Genomic DNA, 19,814 nt, shown 5'->3' on the forward strand with positions numbered 1-19,814 from the left:
CAAAATGGATGGACCTAAAATGAGTAATATTAAGTGAAGTCGCCCAATCTCAGAAAATAAAAAAACAACAAAACATTTTCCCTCTTATGGAAAGTGTAGTCTATAATGTATACATGTACATATATGAAGAAACGCATGTGTGGGTTTACTATAATATTTAGAATAAAGAATAAGAGGGACTGGAGAGACAGATGAGTGGTGACTAATAGCTTAGTTGTCTGTAACTCCACTTTGATTTAATGCCCTCTTTTGGTCACTGCAGGCATTACACACATGGGTGCACTTACATGCCAGCAAAACTCTCTTATACATAAAATTTTTTAAAAATTTTAAGAGAATAAGAAAGGGTAATTTGAAAAGAAAAGGAACATAGTTTTTTGTCCTTGTCATGGTGGACGTGTGAACAGTTTGTGTATGAAGTAGCAGAAACCATGTCTCCATTCCAAAAAGTCCAACAAATGTTGTCCTTCCTTTTTTGATTCATTGACGATGAGTACAGTAGAAACTGGACATGACTGGACACTGAATGCAGGTTTTGTGTTGACCCTCTTGGAAAAGTGATTTTGTTATTGTTTCCTGCAGTTCTGTGTCTTGTGCTTGGATTTTTAAAAGAATTATCACTGGAAATTTTTTTTTTTAAAATATTTTTATTTTATGCGTGTGGGCATATTGTCTGCATGTATGTGAGCGCACCTGTGTGTGCAATGCCCCGGAGGTCAGAAGAGGACTCCAGATTCCCCTGGAATTAGGGACAGTTCATGGCTGCAATGTGGGTGCTGGGGATCAAACCCAGGTCCTCTGCAAGAGCAGCCAGTGCTCTTAACCACAGAGCCATCTCTCCAGTCCCTGTCATTGGAAATTCTTAATAAAACTGACTTGAATTAAAAAAAAAAAGAAAAAGACCCTTTACCCTTTCCTTACAATTTCAGCTCTTGTAGTTGCTGTTATCAGGAAGCAGTTTTGAAAACTGTTTATGGATGATGAACAAAATATGTTCTTGTTATCTCTCTGCATTTATCAGAAAGTTCAAAAATGCCACTAAAAGATTGATATTTAAGACTCAAAATTTTTTTTGGGGGGGGGGGACACCTCTACATTTACAATGGAAAACTAGGAGTAGCATGCCTAAATGGTTTGGCTTATATATATATTGAGGCTACCATGGTTTATGCAGTTCCCAGATAACAGATAAATTATCACACAGACCATATGGTACTGTTCTTTCATTTTATACTGTCTGGGTTGTTAGACTCAACTTTATCGAACCTCACCACATTATTTCATGTTTCAAATACTACAATGAGCTTGGAAAATCAATTTCCACATACAATTTGAAGAGTATACAGAGGGAGAATTTTTATTTTAAATATTTCATTTATTATTTTTTATTTTATGTGTATGAGTGTTATGCCTGCATGTATGAAAGTGCACTCATGTCGTGCAATGCCTGCAAAGGACAGAAGAGGCTGTTGGATCCCCTAGAACTGGAGTTACAGACAGTTGTTAGCTGCCATGTGGGTGCTGGGACTCGAACCTGGGACTTCTGCAAGAACAGTCAATGTTCTTAACTGCTGAGCCACCTCTCCAGCCCCAGAGGGAGAATTTTTAAAAAGTTATCAAGATATTAAACAGTTACATACATAATCATCTGTACCACAATTCAAATAGAAATTTGTAATATAAAGTGCTTTTATCCCCAGGTTAAGAAAAATCGGTCTCTACTACATCCAATGTTAATACTATCAACAAAAATTTAACTATTCTTATCATTATAAATTATCAGTTACATAATGAAGCTGTACAGTTAGTATACTTCTACATGGGGTGGTGATAAACCTTACCTCAATGAAAGAATCAATGTGCAACATCAGAGCTTGAGTCCGACTGATGATAAACTGATTGACACATGCAACAGCATGAGACCTAGAAACAATGTTTAAAGTTGAGCATATGTTTATTTTAGTAAAAAAAAAAAAAAAAAAAAAAAAAAAACCTAAATATTCCAGGGGCATATACTTTATTTCTTAACAAGATCTGTCTGATAACATGGTAAACTGTTACCATTTTATCCTGAAGAATGCATTTACAGTGCAGTTTCTTTCCAGTAGAACACAATACTTTTAAATTGAAAAAAAAAAAAAGTGCTTGATTTCAAAGCACCTGCTTCGTAAGCTTGGAGCAAAGTTAGGGAAAGTAAAATATGCTTCAATTGCAATTTTTTTTTTTTTTTAATTTTGGAATGCCTGCATAGTTCTGGCTAAATACGAATTTAGTCTTTCTTCAATCTGTATTTTTTATTAGTCAGAACTGTTCAAATAAGTTGTTCACTGTTATTTCAACTGCCCAATTCACAAGCTATAAAACTGTCCTTGTTATTATTCCCTTCTAGGGCAGAATAACAAATTTATCATATTATTAGGAGCAACACTATCATCATCTTTCTTCCCAGTTGGGATCTATCAGAAGTTCATTTAAAAAATCGTGTTCATATGGTATGACCTTTCATCTGCTAGCTCTTGTGTACAGCAAGTACTTCCAATCAACTCTTAAACGCTATTTTAAATATTTTTAATTTGCTACAAGCCTCAAAATCCTAAAATTTTGTCCAAAAACAGATCAGAGTCTAGTATGCTGCTATGATTACTAAATAGAGGGCCCATAAAAAGATCTACATATATATGGAATTTATATTTGACAGATGACATTTTAAACCAGTGGGACGAGACTTTTTTTTTAATTTTCAGAGTCCCCTTATGCAGCTCTGGCTGGCCTGGAACTTGCTACATAGCCTGGCCTAGCCTCAAAATCACCAAGACCCACCTGCCTCTGTCACCCAAGTACCAGGATTTAAAAGTGTGTACCACCAGCCCGGAAAAGGAACAGATTATTTCAATGAATGTACTAAGGAAAAAAAAAAGTGCTCTTTAGATGGAATTCCTACCTCTACAACCTTGTGGTGATGTACACCTATATTCCTAGGTACACAGGCTAAGATATAGTCTGAGCCTAGGACTTTGAGACCACACTAGGCAATATAGTGAGACCATCTTGAAGGGGGTTGGGGGAGAAAGAAAGATCCTTATCTTAGACATCTCCAGATGCCAGATATAGTAAGCTACAAACCATTAAAAAAAAAAAAAGCCCCAATTAAATAAATGGAGAAAAGACAAAAGAAAAGGATAATGCTTACAACCAGTAACATGAAATTGATTCAACATCATTGATGTTAGAAAAACACACAACACAATAACAAATATTTTCTATCTACTAGATTAGCAACATTTAAAATGTGTGATGAAGTCCAATATGGCTTGGCTCTAGTCACAAGGCTCCCCACATTAGACTGGGAAAAGCAGAAGCAAGCCTCATCTAAAAGGCAAGTCAGGTGAGAGTCTGGCATTCCCTACTCCAAGGACATGTCCACAAGCCCTCACAAGCCTCAAATCCAACTGTGGACCAGGACTGTTAAGGCAGGACAGATTAGCAATGGAAAAGAGTTCTCTGGCTCAGAGGGCTGAGGCCCAGGGAACAAATGAAGTCAAGGAACCCTAATTCAACCTGCCACAGCTCCAGGATGAGACAGTTCTGGGAGGCAATCCTAAAGGATTGGGCCCAATGGTGACAAGTACAGGTAGCAGGAGGCTCTACACACACAGAGAGATGTATGGGAGGGGTTATTTCCAGCTTCAGTTGCCTAGAAGCAGACTTCATTAACTGAGAATAACTCTGGAGTTTGACAGCCCTCACCAGAGGTCACCAGGTAGATCAACCTTTGGAGCTAACTATCTGCTGCAAACTCCAGAGGAATACTTGACATCCATAGCTCTGCCCCTCCAGCAAGGTGAATAATGAATACCAGCAATTAAATATAGGAAGAGAGTTCCACCTATACAAATCTCAGTGCTGTAGTTGCTTATCATACTCCTAGAGAACTTGAGAGACACCTCCCTCCTATAGCATTAGCCACCTCAAGAAATATGTCTGCAGAATCTCAGGAAGATAAAAGGACCTGCCCAGTACACAAGCTACACAGCTAGTGTGGCTAGCAGAGGACCCTGGCTGGCATGCAGAAGAATGAAGGCAGCTCTGGCAGATATGCAAGCAGATATACGGACTTAACACCAGCATAAACTAAGCTGGAGTCCACAAGTTAAACTGACCACCTCATAACTAGCGTATCTCTTGCACTGTTTTAGATCCTTGAGTTTCCCTTTTCTTGTTGCATTTAGTATTTTTACTTTCTCATATTAGAAAAACTTGCTATTTTTAAATTACCTTTCATGTACTAATTTATGTCTTTTTTTTTTTTTTTTTTCAATTTGAGCAATTTTTTTAGGCATCCTTTACAAGAACAAAAATAGCAGGAATCATCGCAAATAGATTCAATGAAGAAAGGTCAAGGATATAGGAGAAGCTCAAGGAAATATGACAAACAGAAAAGGTTTTTCAAAGAAAAAAAACCAAAACCAAAACCAAAACCAAAAACTAAGCATGACTACAATGTTTAGGAACTCCAGGATTCAATCAAGAGACTAAACCTAAGAATCTGCAGGGTAGAAGAATACATTAAAAAGAAAATCATAGCAGGAAAAAAAAAAAAATCTCAAACCTAAAGAAATAGACATCCAAAGAGGCATTTAGAACTTCCAAATAAACATGACTAGAGAAGATCCTCTTTCATGATGCATGGTAATCAAAATGTCAAAAAAATACCTAACAAAGAAGCAATATTAATAGCTGTAAGGGAAAAACACCAACTTCCTGACAATTAAAAACATGCATGGAAGCTCAAAAGATTCAAATAGTCCAAAACAATCGTAAGCAGAGGGCAATGCTAGGGATATCACAATACCTAATCTCAAATTATGTTACAGAATCATAGTAACAGAAACACCCAACGGAATAGAGAACCCAGAAATAAAAACACTCATCCACAGCTACCTAATCTGACATGAGTGTCAAAACTAACACTGGAAAAAGAAACTCATGAAAAAGAGACTTTTCAACAAATGTTCTAGGTAAACTAGATAACAAATATAAACTATACATCAGACAAGGATTAATATATAGAAGCTATAAACAATTCCAAAAACTAAATACCAACAATGAAGGAAATTCAATCACTAAATGCAGTGAACTGAAACAATATTTCTCAAAGGAAGAAATGCAAAATAGTCAATAATATTTGGAAAAAGGGTCTGTAGATGATTCTATGGCTAACAACACTTGCTGCTCTTGAAGAGGACACTGGTTCAGTTCCCAGCATCCAAATGGCTGCTCACAACCACCTGTACCTCCATTTCTAGGCACCCCAATGTTCTTTTGTAGCCTCTGAGCACCAGGCACAAATGTGGTATAATGTGTACATGCAGGCAAATACTCATACATATGAAATAAAAATAAATTTTTTTAAATTGAAAGTGTTCAACATGTTTTTTAAAATTTTATTTTTATGTGTATGAGTGTACTGCCTGCATGTATTTAAGTGTACCCATGTCCTGCAATGCCCATGGAGGTAAGAAAATGGTGTTGAATCCCCTGGAACTGAAGTTACAGATGGTTGTTAACTACCATGTGGGTGCTGGTTACTGAATCCAGGCCCTCTGCAAGAGCAGCCAGTGCTCTTAACCTCTGAGCCATGTCTCCAGCCCCATGGTTCAACATCTTTTAAAAAATAATTTATTTTCATTTTATGTGTGAGTGTATTACCTGCATGTATCTTAGTGAACCTGGGTTGTGCAATGCCCGTGGAGGTCAGAAGAGGGCGTCGATCCCCCTTGGAACTGGAGTTACAGATGGTTGTTAGCCGCCATGTGGGTGCTGGGAATTGAACCCAGGTCCTCTGCAAGAGCGGTCAGTGCTCTTAACCACTGAGCTACCTCTCCAGCCGCCATGTTCAACATCTTTAACCAATAGAGGAATGCAAATTTAAAACTACACAGAAATTCCATTTTGACCCAGTTAGAGGGCTATAATCAAGAAAACGAGTAACAACAATGCCAGGCCAAGAGGAACTCTTTTTGCTGCTGGTGGGAATCAGTATAGAGGTTCCTCAAGAAACTAAAAAAATAGAACTACCATATGTTCTAGCTGTACATACCAAAGGATTCCAAGACCTAGAGATACTTCCACATCCACGTTTATTGCTGTACTAATTACAATAGCAAAGAAATGGAACTAGCCTAGATGTCCATGAACAGAAGAATGAATAAAGAAAATATACCGAGCTATAAAGAATGAAATTATGACATTTTTAAGACTGGATGGAACTGGAGATTGACACATTGAGCAAAATAAGACAGACCCAGACATAAACTATTTTTTACTCTCATACAGACCAACTAGATTTAAATTTATACACACACACATATTGTAGCACAGGAAGGTAAAAAGTGGGCTATAAGGGGTTGGAGAGATGGCTTAGCAATTAAAGAGCACTGGCTGTTCTTGCAGAGGACCTGGGTTTGATTCCCAGCACCTACATGGTGGCAAACAACCACCTGTAACTCCAGCTCCTGGGGCTCCAACACCCTTTTTTGATCTCCACAGGCACTGTACAAGATGGGTGCACTGACATGCACATAGGCTATACACTCAGACACAAACAAAAAAAATAATTAAGCATTTTAAAAAAAGTTGGGATAGGCTGGGCGTGGTGGCGCATGCCTTTAATCCCAGCACTCAGGAGGCAGAGGCAGGAGGATCTCTGTGAGTTCAAGGCTAGCCTAGTCTACATAGTGAGTTCCAGGACAGCTGGGGCTACAGGGAAGCACTGTCTCAAAAAAAGACCGAAAAAAAAAAGAAGAAGTGGGCTATAAAATGGGTATTAGTAAATGGAGGGAAAAACAGCAGCAGCAAAAGGTGGGATAGTATCAAATGTTTAACATGTGTTTCCACAGAATCTTTGTAAATAGCATACACATTAATGCAACCTCTTCAGAACAGAAAAGTTCACTATCAAGAGCACTATTTACTATCTACAGTAGAAAAGCCCAGGAGACACCAAAGACCATGGGGGTGTTATGTGTCGGTATACAAATTGTGCAATTATTATGCAAGGTGATATTAACAGTCAAAATAAATAAGCTATAGTGACACAATATGGATACATCTTAGAAACATAATACCAGTCATCACAGACTACATTTAGTACAGTATCATTTTTATACCACCAAGAACAAATTCATATACAATTTACCTATAAGTGTAATTATTTAGAAAGAAATGCAAGGAATAGATGATGCTGAGACTTAGATGCAAACCTATACTCCATTCCTCACTGTATTTTCCAAAAGTTGCTTTGAGGGAAAATAAATTTTTAAGAGTACATAGTAAATACTACTTAAACTACATTAGTAAGATGTTACATAAAGTGAAATACAAACATTTATAAAGATGAATGTTCAGTGAACAACTAAAATAACACAGCAGACAATTAATTTACTGAAATACACACCAGAAAGAAAAACGCTTAACAGCACATGAAACAGTCTCTCAAGTGGGTAATAATGAAGAGTCACTGAATGGAACATTACTGTATGGCTGGATTCTACCTAAATTTCTAATCAAATAACTATGTACAAAATTAAAGTGAAAACAGTACTGAGTATTTAATATCCAGCAATAATGCATCAATAAAGGTCTATGTATTTTTGTTGTTCTTTTTGAGACAGGGTTTCCCTGTAGCCCCAGCTGTCCTGGAACTCACTATGTAGACCAGGCTGGCCTTGAACTCAGAGATCTGTCTGCCTCCTGAGTGCTGGGATTAAAGGCATGCGCCACCATGCCTGGCAAGGTCTATGTATTTTAAAAAATATTTTATTTTTTTTATTTTATGTGTATGAATGTATTGTCTGCATGTATATAAGTGCACCCATGTTGTACAATGCTCACAGGTCAAAAGAGGGTGCTGGATTCCCTGAAACTGGAGTTACATTTAGTAGCTGCCATATGGGTTCTGGGAATAGAATCTGGGCTCTCTGGAAGAGCAGTCAGTGCTCTCACTGGCTGAGCCACCTCTCTAGTCTCCAAGGTCTATGTTTTTATGGATTTTTGTTGTTACTGTTTTAAAATTCTGAGACCTGATCATAAAAAAGTAAGATTGTGAAACTGGTGAGGTGGCTCAACAGGTAAAAGCTCAAGCCGCCAAGCCTGACAACCTAAGTTTGATCCCCAGGACCCAAGTGATGGAAAGAGAGAAACAACTACTGCAATCTGGTCTCTGATTTCCACTCATGCAATGTGGCAGGCATGTGCACACACACAGCTAAAAAAAATATAATAAAAAAATTTTAAAGTAAGAGTCCTAGAACTGAAGTTTATAAATAATCACACATTTATCACCTTAGTTAAAATGCTAGCAGTGGAAGAGTCATGGGGTATATAAATTTCTACTTAGTAAACCATGCAAGGAAGAATAGCATTTATTTTGAAAATGTACAATTTATGATTTATGTATGTGACTATTACCAGAAACACATCTACTAAATTTTCCACTGTGAGAATACAATTTAGTATCACTTAGAATGAAAACTAAAATTAAGATGAGGTTTAAGATAAAAAGCAGAGGATTTAATCAAGAAAGAAATGGAATTTGGTGGCCTAACTAATAGATAAAGCCTGTATATTAAAATTCATGCAGTTGGACCCCTGAATAACTGCTGCTTGGTAACAATTTCTATTTATATACTGGTATGTTTGATTATTCTGTGGAAAAGCATAAAGTAATGACAACAGAAAATCAATATACCCGACAATCAGCACAAAGAGCAATGCTTTCAATAAAAACAAGTTAGAAAAAATCACATACACACACACACACACACACACACACACACACACACACACACACAAAAACAAAAGTATAGCAGCTTGAGGAAAATTTGAAGTTACAAAGAATTGCATACTTCTACCATTAACATACTATAATTATAATTACCTAGGACAACTGATGATAATAGACCTTAAAGGCTAACTTATATTTAAAGTATAGTATTTTGATAGCTACATGCCAGGCAAGTGAAGAAAGGAGACAAGACTAACTTTGGAAGCAGTCAGCTATATCTAACTACATGACTCTAGGGTCTACTAAAAAATTCTGTTATCTATGTGTTAGAATTAGATGTAAAACTTTTAAGTAAAAATACTTAACTCAATGAAAACATTTTTATTACAATTAAGTTTATTTATCACAGGATGAAGAAAACAATAGAGCAGGAGGCTCAATGGACCTGAAAACAAGAGTAGGTGGGAAAGAAGATTCCTTGTTTGAAAGCTCAAAAACCATCAGATAACTGTTCACCTCCAATGGACAGGTATGTGAATTTTTTTATTACTTAACTATTGATGAAAATATTTAAACTTGGCAAGGCAGATGACTTAAAAAAATTTTTTCCCTGCACAACACGGGTGTACTTACATACATGCAGGCAATACATTCATACACACACAAAAAAATTTTTTTTCCCCTAACAAACCTTGGCCTTAGGCAAAAGAATTTAAAAAGTATGACCATTAATTATCATGAATGTCCATTAATCACACAAAAGGGAACTACAGCATTAATGAAATTTCATTGGGAAGAGTCAACATTTCATAGGCTTTGTTATGAATGCAATTAAATTTTAATTATGTAAGTTCATGTTTGTGGACTATCCAGTATGTTTAGCTAGTAACAAAAATATCAGACAATGAAGCTGGACATGGTGGCACACACGTTTAATCCCAGCACTTGGGAGGCAGAGGTAGGCAATCTCTGTGAGTTCAAGGCCACCCTGGTCTACATAGTGAGTCCAGACCAGCTAGGGCTACAGGGAAACCCAGTTTCAAAAAGAAAAAAAAAATTAGAGAATGCAAAGTGAGACAATGATCAGGCATATATCAGTTTATAAACTAAAACTGCTACATAAATACCTTATTTTGGGACTACTGTGCTTGAAAAATTGTAAAAATTTGGGAATCATGATGTTGAGAGGACGATCTAAAACATCACTATCTAAAATCTCTGCAGAATCTTCACATATCTTCTGAAGGGCTCCAAATGCTCCCTGTAAAAAGACACAGATTAAATGATTAGAATTCATTAAAACAAATGCACATGACCAGGTGAGGTGGCACACACACGTAATCCTAGCACTTGGGAGATTCAGGCTTTGAGGCCACCCTAGGCTAGGCTATATACCAAGAACTCAGCACAACAAGAACCACCATGATGAGCTAGTTTAACAGTCAGGTCCCAGGCTCAGTTCCCAGCACCCACATGGCAGTTAACAACTGTCAGTAACTCCAGTCCCAGGAGAACTGACAGCCTCTCTGGACTTCTGAAAGTATTGCATAACAGAGATGCAGTTATGTACATGTAAGCAAAACACTCGTATATATTAAAATAGAAGTAAAATTTTAAAAAGAGATTAAGGGAGTCCCAGCACTCCTGAGGCAGAGGTAGGAGATCTCTTTGAGTCTGAAGTCAGCCTCGTCTACATAGCGAGTTCCGGGCCAACTTAGAAACTAAAAACAATGGGACTTTAGTAAATTTCAGTCTACTTTTAAACATTTTAAACATCAGAGGATTACAAGTAGGAACAACTGTTTATTACATGCATGCAATGCTTAAAAACAATTTTAGATCTGGGAGTGGTGGTGTGTGCCTTTAATCCCAGCCCTTGGGAGGCAGAGGGCGGTGGATCTCTGCTAGATCAAGGCCACCCTGGTTCACATTTTGACTTCCAGGTGGGCTATGACTAAGGAGACCCTGCCAAAAAACAACCAACAAAAAGCAGAAAGCAAAGAGCAAAAAAAGAGAGATAATTTTAGAATAGAAACATGTATTTCCTTATAGAAAACATAGTAGGGGGTAGAGAGATGGTTCAGCAGTTAAGAGTTCTGGCTGCTCTTGTGGAGAACCCAGGTTCAGTTCCCAGCACCCACATGGTGGCTAACAACCATTTGTAACTCTAGTTCCAGGTGATCCAATCCCCTCTTCTTACCTCTGTGGGCACTGCATGACATGGGTGCACTTACATACACTCATATACATAAAACAAAAAGAAACATAGGTTTTTTTTCTTTTTTTGGTCTTTTATAAACAGAGTTTCCTTGTAGCCCCAACTAGTCTAGAACTCAAGAGATCCACCTGCCTCAGCCTCCCAAGTGCTGGGACCTTACAGGCATGCCCCACCATGCACGGCTTGTAAAGAGATTTTAGTTATATTATTTATAGAAATCCAATAATTGAGTCACAAACATAAAATACAAAGGTAAGTTTAGGCATCTAACTTTTGAAGATGTACATTTCAAAGGAAATAGCTTCCCAAAGGTTAATATACGGTATAAAAAGAAAAATGTAAGGAAACATCCTTACCTCACAGGTGTTGTAATCTTCAGAATCCAACAGGCTACAGAGTTTTGGTAAGAGATCAGGCCAGTTCTGCAATTCTCCTTTGGAGGCTATGGTTGTAATTAAAATACCTTGAAAGACAACACACATTTGGAGCTGACTGCATTGTGCTAGATACGGCCATGAGACCAACACAGACTTCTAAATGTCCCACATCAGCCTGAGGTTTTCAAAGTACAATAACATTCATCAGTCCCCACATCATACAGCATGTCTACAGAAAAACCACAGCATAAATCAGATGTTTCTCAACACTTCATCTTTAAAAAAAAGTTATTAGTCAAGCATGGTGGCGCATGCCTTTAATCCCAGCACTTGGGAGGCAGAGGCAGGTGGATCTCTGTGAGTTCCAGGCCAGCCTTGTCTACATACAGAGTTCCAGGCCAGCTGGGGCTACAGGAAGACCCTGTTTACTAAGTATCTGTACAAAAAGCTACAATTAGTTTTTCTCCAACAATACCAAGGATATCTCTACTAATTAAAATTAGATGAAACTTTATAAAAATTACGTAAACATGAGCAAAAAAAGCAAAGATGCCAAAATGCTATACTAGCAGCTCTTAACCACTGTGTGATGAGTTTATAGATTTACAAAATTCAAATAAAGGATCATCAAGAAGCTCTGTTAGCTAGGCCAATAAACTTGTTAGGATTTTGCCCAAAAAACAAAAAACCCAAAAAACGTCAAAATGGATTAACAAGTCCCATAAAAATGCTATCTCTTTTTTTCCCTTTTTGGACTTTTGAAGACAGCTTCTCCCTATATCTCCAACTGGCCTGGAACTTGCTATGTAGACCAGGGTGGGCTCAAACTCACAAAGATCAGCCAGCCTAAAGTCATGCACCACCATGCCCAGCTCAAAAAATGGTTATTTTATTTCTAAAATACTACAGTTAAAACAGGATATGTAAAATTTTTGTATAACTTACCAACTGTGGCTCTGATCAGAGGAGAGGAGTCACCAATATTATTTAAACATTCACTTTTAATAAAGTCTGTTACACCATTTGGAAAGTTCTGAAAATGTGCTTTCACATTATTCTTCAAGATCAGACCACTCAATGATCTTGTGGGTTCATCTGTAATAAATAACAGTATTGAGTTTTGAGGTAGTCTTTATTTCAGAATGTGCCAAAACAGTCACTTTAAAAACATTTATATTCAAGGACTGATTCCAATAGTCCAACTTATTTTGCTATAGCTGGTGTTCAAAGTCATGAATTATAAAGAGTTAGTTTTATAACTAATAGTTACAGGTTTCTCGGCCTGGCACTCCTGACATTTTCAGGAGGTGGAACGCTGCTTAGTGCTTTTTTTTTTTTTTTTTTTTCTTTTTGAGACAGGTTTTCCCCATAGCCCTAGCTGTCCTGGATTCACCATGGAGACCAGGCTGGCCTTGAACTCAGAGAGATCTGCCTGCCTCTGCCTCCTGAGTGCTGGGATTAAAGGCGTTTGCCACCACGCCCGGCTGCTTAGTGCATTTTTAAGATGTTTAATTGCATTTTGGCCTTGGAAGCCAGTAGCACCTCTTCAGATTACGGACAATCCAAAATACTTCAGATAATGCTAAATGTCTCCTAAAGGAAAATTCCTTATTGAGAAACACAAGGTCACTGTACTAATGCTTTACTGTTAGATGATATAAGTACCACTACAGACTTTACTAGTCACATAAAATATCCAGTTAAAAATACTAAGCAAGAGGCTAGATGGCTCAGTGGTTAAGAGCATTGGCTGCTCTTACAGAGGACCTGGGTTCGATTCCCAGTACCCATACCCTCTCTTCTCCTGGCCTCGGAGAGCAATGCACAACTCGGTTACACTTACATACATGATGGTAAGACGCTCATTCACATTAAAAAAAAAATTTTTTTTTTAAGTATTTAAAAAAAGAAAATACTAAGCAAATAAAATAAGATCACTTTCATGTAACATGACAGTTATACTTCACTTGTCTGCAAGGGAAAAGAAAAAAAAAGGAAAGCAAAAACCTTTAAAAAAATTTAAAAATAGAATTTACTTCAAAAGATGGTTAATCCAGAGCTGGAGAGCTCAGCCATTGAAGGTTCATACTTCTCTTCTATAAGACATAATCCATTGTCACCACCACCAATACATCTTCTAAATGCTTTTTGTGTACTACACAGTAAGTGCTTTCCAAGTATTACATTTAATCGATACATCCTTGGGAGATAGACACTAACCCAACTGCACAAGTTAAGAAACTGAAGCCCATGCCAAAGCCACATAAGGCCACTAAATGGAAAGCCTAATAATCAACTCAAAGCATCTCTATCCCAAAACACACCCTGAGTCATTCCAGGGTATTAGCCTCCTCTCAAAGGGCTGCAAAAACTAGTGTACAGGACTGGAGAGATGACTCAGCGATTAAGAGCACTTGCTGCTCTTGCAGAGGACTGGGAATTTGGTTCTCAGCACCCACGCAAGGCTGCACTTAACTGCCCATAGCTCCAGAGGATCTGATGTTCTCTTCTGGCCTCCAAGGACACCCACACATATATGGTATACACTCACATACACATAAATAAAATATTTAGGGGGCTGGAGAGATGGCTCAGCAGTTAAAGAGTGCTTACTGCTCTTGCAGAGGACCCTAGTTTTGTTCCCAGTCCCCATAGCTGGTCACTCATAACTGCCTATAACTTCAGTTCCAGGTAATCTGATATTCTCTTCTGACCACCTTGGGCACCTGCAAGCATGTGGTACATATCAACTCAAACAGGCACATACAAATACACATAAAAACTAAATAGCTAAGTGTGGTGACACATGCCTTTAATCAGAATGCAGAGACAGGCAGATCTGTTATTTTGAGGCCTGCAGATTCTATATAGCAACTCCTAGGTCAGTCAGCTGGGGCTACATAGGGAGACCCTGTTTCATACATACTGTATACATACTGTATACATTTACATATATATTTATATCTATATATACACCCAAAATAACAAAAATAAATCTTCTTTTAGAAACAAACAAAAAAAACCCACAACAACTAAAAGACCCACTTTATTAACAAGTAAATACCCTGGGCTTATTCTAGTTAGTACTATGCTCCCACATTCTGACTGGGAAAACCTTCAGGAATGAAGCAAGGGCAAAAAAGCGGTTTCTCTGCACATACGCCCTGCTCAGGTACTGCAGTAATATAATCTAAGAGCTCTCAAGCCACCATCTTTGTAATTACCACTCATTTCAATGAAATGAAACCAAACAAACATCTAAAGTCTAAGTTTAAACTTCCATGAAGACCAGCATGAACTATGTAGCAAGTTCCAGGCCAGCCTGGTCTACAGAATGAGATTCTATCTCAAAAAAAAAGAGGGAGAAAGAAAACTTGTCATGAAATAGTAAACAAATATTTAACATTCTCAAGCAATAAGCTTACTATGTTAGAGCAATAATTTAGTTATATAATTATTTTAAATGACATGCAATTTGCTTATTAAGGGAAACACTACACTGTTTTAATAATAAATACAAGGTGAGTTTTAATAAGCCACAACACAAGATGAAACAATTCAGAAGTATATTTTCTTTGACCAAAATCCATTTTAAAAAGCCACCACCAACTACTTTCCACCCCTTTTAATTAAGACTTTACTTCACTGGGTCTCAATTTACTCATCTAAAGGAATAGACCAGTTAATCTCTGAGGCCTCTTCTGGATCTAAAAATCTTCTCAATGATTCACCAAGAAGACTAGATAAGCACTTTCATTTAAAGACATAAATACTCATGGCCTTCTCTAAAGTAGATGGCTATAATGCCAACAGAGTTTTGTTCTTTTTCTCTCTCCCTGGGGTGAGGAGAAATAAATGTCAGCAGCAGCAGCAGAAGAAATAAAAAATGTTACACACACAGTAACTACTATACCCTTTGAAGAACTGTGCCTAAGTAATAAATATATTTTGGGGTCAAGAAAATAAGAATGGACTCCTTTACAACATCTTATGGGTTTATAATTTAATAGACTTCTATGGGACATAGCTGTTTCCAAAGCCTTCCCATTATCTGAATTATGTATTTTTTGAACAATACTCTCATAGGAGGCTAGAGAGGTAACTCAGGGGTTAAGGCTGCTCCTGCAGAAAACCTGGGTTCAGTTCCCAGCACCAACATGGTGGCCAACATCTGTCCTTAACACTAGTTTCAGGGGTTCTGATGGTTACACATACATGCAGGCAAAACATTCATACACGTACAACAAAAATAAATTTTAAAAAATTTAAGTATTCATATGCTAGAAAAGCTTTAGTACATAACAAGTATAATACTATAACAACTTATGTGTAAATTAGGGTTAAGAACAAGACAGAGTAGACCAGTTAGTGAATATGATTGAAAATTTAAAGTGAACAATTACAGATTAGAATCTCATTTAATAGTTCTTTTTTAAAAAAACTAACAAACCAACAGATACTGTGTGTGTTTTGTTTGCAGTGCTAGGGCTTGACACATGCTAGGTAAGCACTCTATCAATAAACTACATCTCCAGCCCCAAGTATGGATTACTGATTACAAACTATTGTGAGAAAATTGTCTGTATTAGGAAATATACCATAGGTATTTACCAAACCAGAATAATAATTGCTGATTTTAATAATACACTAAAAGAATTCCTAGTTTAAAACCTAAATTTAGTTTATAATTTTTTGCTATGTCCCTCAATCACAAATTAAAAACCCACAAAATTAACTAGAAAATCATCTGAAAACAATTCAAAAGAATCACTATAATGTGTATGAATGATCAAAATCTAAACACAAGATTGTAAGACTTTACTTCCATTAACCTGCTAGAGGTAGATGGTTTGGTTGTCTAACAGGCCTTTTACAGCTGAAAGAAGCAAGAGAGGTTCAATGACTTAGTGTCAGATTCTAAATAAAACTTTTTCCACAACTCCAAGTACAGTGTTTTTATTATGGTTTTGAGACACTAATTACTGAACAAGGAATAGCATTCTCATTTAGAGGCCAGACAGTTGTCAATATTGAGCATCTTTTATGTGTCTGACAATGTTCCAGGAAGGAAGCAGTCAATACTCAAATAATGATATGAAGAACATTTCTCACTACGATATAAGCTGTGTAAGGGCAAGGATGGTTGTTTATTTTATTCGTGTTTCCCATGAGTCTACAATTTGCCTGGCAAAGGTAGTGCTAACAAGTATTTGTGAAATAAAGTCTAGTAGGATATAGGACATCTATTAGGAATAATCAAAGACCATGTCATTTAAAAACCAGACTAGTGAGCTTTTAAAGTACCATAGACGTAATTTACAATAAAAATTTTAACAGTTAATGATTCCATATTTTTGTGAAATAACTTTAAAATAGTAGTCATTCCTATCTCGGAAATGGAAAGGTCAAGAGACTAACAATAATCTGGTGGCAGTGATTTTTCACTTTGGCTGTATGACTTTCCAGTTTTTTTCTGCAATGAAAAACATATATTCAGTTAATTATTAAACCCTACATTCAATTTGATTATGAAATCAATCTTTATTATATCATGTACAAGCAATGAAGCAAAATAAGGTAAACTTTGCAACACATTTTTTCATTTGCAAAGAATGAGGGAACTTCTTATATCAACATTCAATTAATAGGCAGATGCTTATGACAAATCTAAGTACTTTAGAGTGGTAGTAACTCTAAGATTGTACAGCTGACACTGTAACCAGATGGCACTGCAAAATGAAATCCTGTGACATGAATAATTCCCAGTACACCTTAATAGTCTTAAAGACAATTAATGATCAACACAAACCCTACTTACCTTCAGATTTTAATTTTGTAAGAACAAAAATCAAATAGTTGTTAAAATCTGGATATTGATTGAGTTGTTCCAGTTTCTAGAACAAACAGTAGTTAAGGAAACTTCTCTGTGGCGTCTAAGGAAGAAATTTAAGCATTTTAAAATCTAGTAAGAATTATTTCTATGGTATTTTTAGGTTCCCACTTTTTACAAAGAAAAAGATTGCTTATTAAGTCAAACTGACACTATTCACAAAACACATTCATACCTGTTAAACCCTCTCAGTTCTACATGATTGAAATATTATATAAAGTATATTCAATACAATGTAAGTTGATGGCCCGCTTCCACATGTTCTACAAACCAAAAAAATTTAAAGACAGAATTCTTAGATTTGACCACTTTAAATCATTCTAAAGAAAGGAAAACTGTGCCCTGCACTTGGGAGTCAGAGACAGGTAGATCTCTGAGAGTTCAAGGCCAGTCAGTTCTACATAAGGCATTCCTAGACTATACAGTGAGACTCTGCCTCAAAAAACCAAAACCAAGCACTTGGGAGGCAGGCAGATCTCTTTAAAGTTCAATGTCAGCCTGGTCTACACAGTGAGCTCTAGGTCAGCTGGGACTATAGAGAAACTCTGCCTCAGAAAGACGAAAGAAAACCAATAAAACAAAACAAGAAATGAAACAAATCTTTTAGAGTTGAAGAGCTTTTAAGGAAATTAATAAATGCTTTTTAACCTAAAAAAAGTATTTCAGACCCCTTTGTTCTTTTGGTTTTTGTGACCATCTCATTACATAGCCCTAGCTGGCCTGAACTCTCAAGTGATCCACCTGCCTCTGCCTCCTCAGTGCTGAAATTGAAGGCCTCTACCATCATGCCTGGCCAAATCTTTTGTTCTTTAGTATTCAAAAAAGGCCAAACCATTCACACCCAAGTCTCCACACCAAATCCTCACTGTAACGTATATATACTACTACTATTTCACAATTCTCTTTCCCCAAGATCTAACACGTTGAAGACACAAATTGGTAGGTATTTCCTGGTGGTTTGCAGGGGACAGTGACATAATGCTCCAAATCTTTCAAGCCTCTCAGTCCATAATATGTTTGCCAGTTCTTTTACTATTTACTACATGGGAAGACTGACTTTTTTTTTTTTTTTTTACTAAACAGACCTAGATGAGCTACATTGTAGTTGAATATCCCCAAAATGCCTAGGAGGAGAAACTAAAATCCTGGCAAACAGCATTTTAGTAAAATTCCAAGGTCTAAGTACTTTCTCCACACAAACAACCCCCCCCACTACAAAACACCCAGATGGTTTAAGCTGATAATGCTAAAGGGTGCTGTGTCTGTGGGTTATTCCATACAACTAAGTATGTTTGCCATGTACACTGCCTTTCAAAAATGCTCAAGGCTATACAAAATAAGTATGTTCTATGCTAAGGAGACACAGGAACAAGATCATCATTAACACTTTAAAATCAAAAGCAGTGTATGTTTCTAACTACAATACTGTTTTCCTTTCAGGAACAGTAATTTTGTTCATTTGTGAAGGCAGGGTCTTGTTATGAAGCCCAGGCCAACCTGGTACTTAGTATGCAGTGCAGGCTGGCCTCACACTTGCAGCAATCCTCTTGTTTCAGTCTCCTAAATGGGATTACAGGAGTGGCATGATCATCATGATTAATCTGTTCTTCCTTAGAAAACGCAGTTATGCTCTAGGTACTTAATACATACTAAAGTAAGAAATTAGGGTAAAATATATAGTGCTACAGAAACTACAATGAATTTTGGATTTGGCTACTTTTAGAAATAATTTGGCCACACAATAGGACATTTGTCAACTTCTATCATCCAAGGAGCTATGACAACACAAATTAAGGCTTACCCACTATACCCTCAAACTACTGTTCTTAGTACCAAAGGTATTCAAACAAAATGGCTTTTAGAGCGAGCCACTATTCCTTCCATTTTAACCGGATAGTGTCCTATTAACCAAGAAGCCTAAGTATTCAGTCATCTATGGGTTTAGGTTACAAGACTTCTTTGAAACCCAGCCGTAAATAACTTCACCTTTGTAGTGTTTTAAAGTGAAATAAGCTCCAACACCAAATTTCCTATTAGGTAATTCTTTTAGTGGAGACAAAAATCAAGAGAATTTACTGCGAAAACATCAGACCTAAGTTTCTGAATTAACTTCTCTGGGCTTAGGGCTTCTCCGAGCACGGCTTCGCTACCTTCCTCTTCCTCACACTCCAGCTGCAGTAACAGGCCCGCTACAACGGCACGCTCAGTATACAGTAACAACTTGGTTAAACAGTGCAGCCTCCAGCCCCAGGTCACAGCCTTTAAAAGAAAATCTCACTTGAGCGCCAGGGAGCCCGCAACAGGTGCGGCCGTGAGCCTCACTTGCGGACCGCCAACGCAGTCATGGCTCAACTAAGAGAAAGCCAGAGCCCTGGGCTGCCGCGCATTCAAACCCCGCGCCAGTTCCACCCTTGGCGGCCCGGCAGGCCGCTCCCGCTTGCAGGCCCACGCTGCAGGCCAGCCGCTCCCACTCGGCAGGTCGCCGGGCGCGGACGTGGCGCCTACACCCGCGCTCGCGGGCGGCGGCCCAGAAGCCTGTGCGGC

The 19,814-nt window shown here is 37.5% G+C and overlaps 1 protein-coding gene across 5 annotated transcripts in view; it reads right to left on the reverse strand.

Moving 5' to 3' along the window:
* Positions 1-19,814, reverse strand: part of Tnpo1 (transportin 1) — a 93,403-nt gene that overhangs the window by 33,786 nt on the left and 39,803 nt on the right. For all 5 annotated transcript variants that reach the window (XM_008838470.2, XM_029566142.1, XM_029566145.1 and 2 more), the window contains exons 3-7: positions 17,199-17,274; positions 12,326-12,475; positions 11,360-11,466; positions 9,913-10,046; positions 1,842-1,923 (exon numbers count right to left, since the gene is read on the reverse strand). In XM_008838470.2, coding sequence (XP_008836692.1) covers positions 1,842-1,923; positions 9,913-10,046; positions 11,360-11,466; positions 12,326-12,475; positions 17,199-17,274 — 549 coding nt within the window. The remainder of the gene's footprint in view (positions 1-1,841; positions 1,924-9,912; positions 10,047-11,359; positions 11,467-12,325; positions 12,476-17,198; positions 17,275-19,814) is intronic.

The sequence above is a fragment of the Nannospalax galili genome, unplaced genomic scaffold (assembly GCF_000622305.1).
Source record: "Nannospalax galili isolate Female #2095 unplaced genomic scaffold, S.galili_v1.0 scaffold898, whole genome shotgun sequence".
Classification (NCBI taxonomy): Eukaryota; Metazoa; Chordata; class Mammalia; order Rodentia; family Spalacidae; genus Nannospalax; species Nannospalax galili.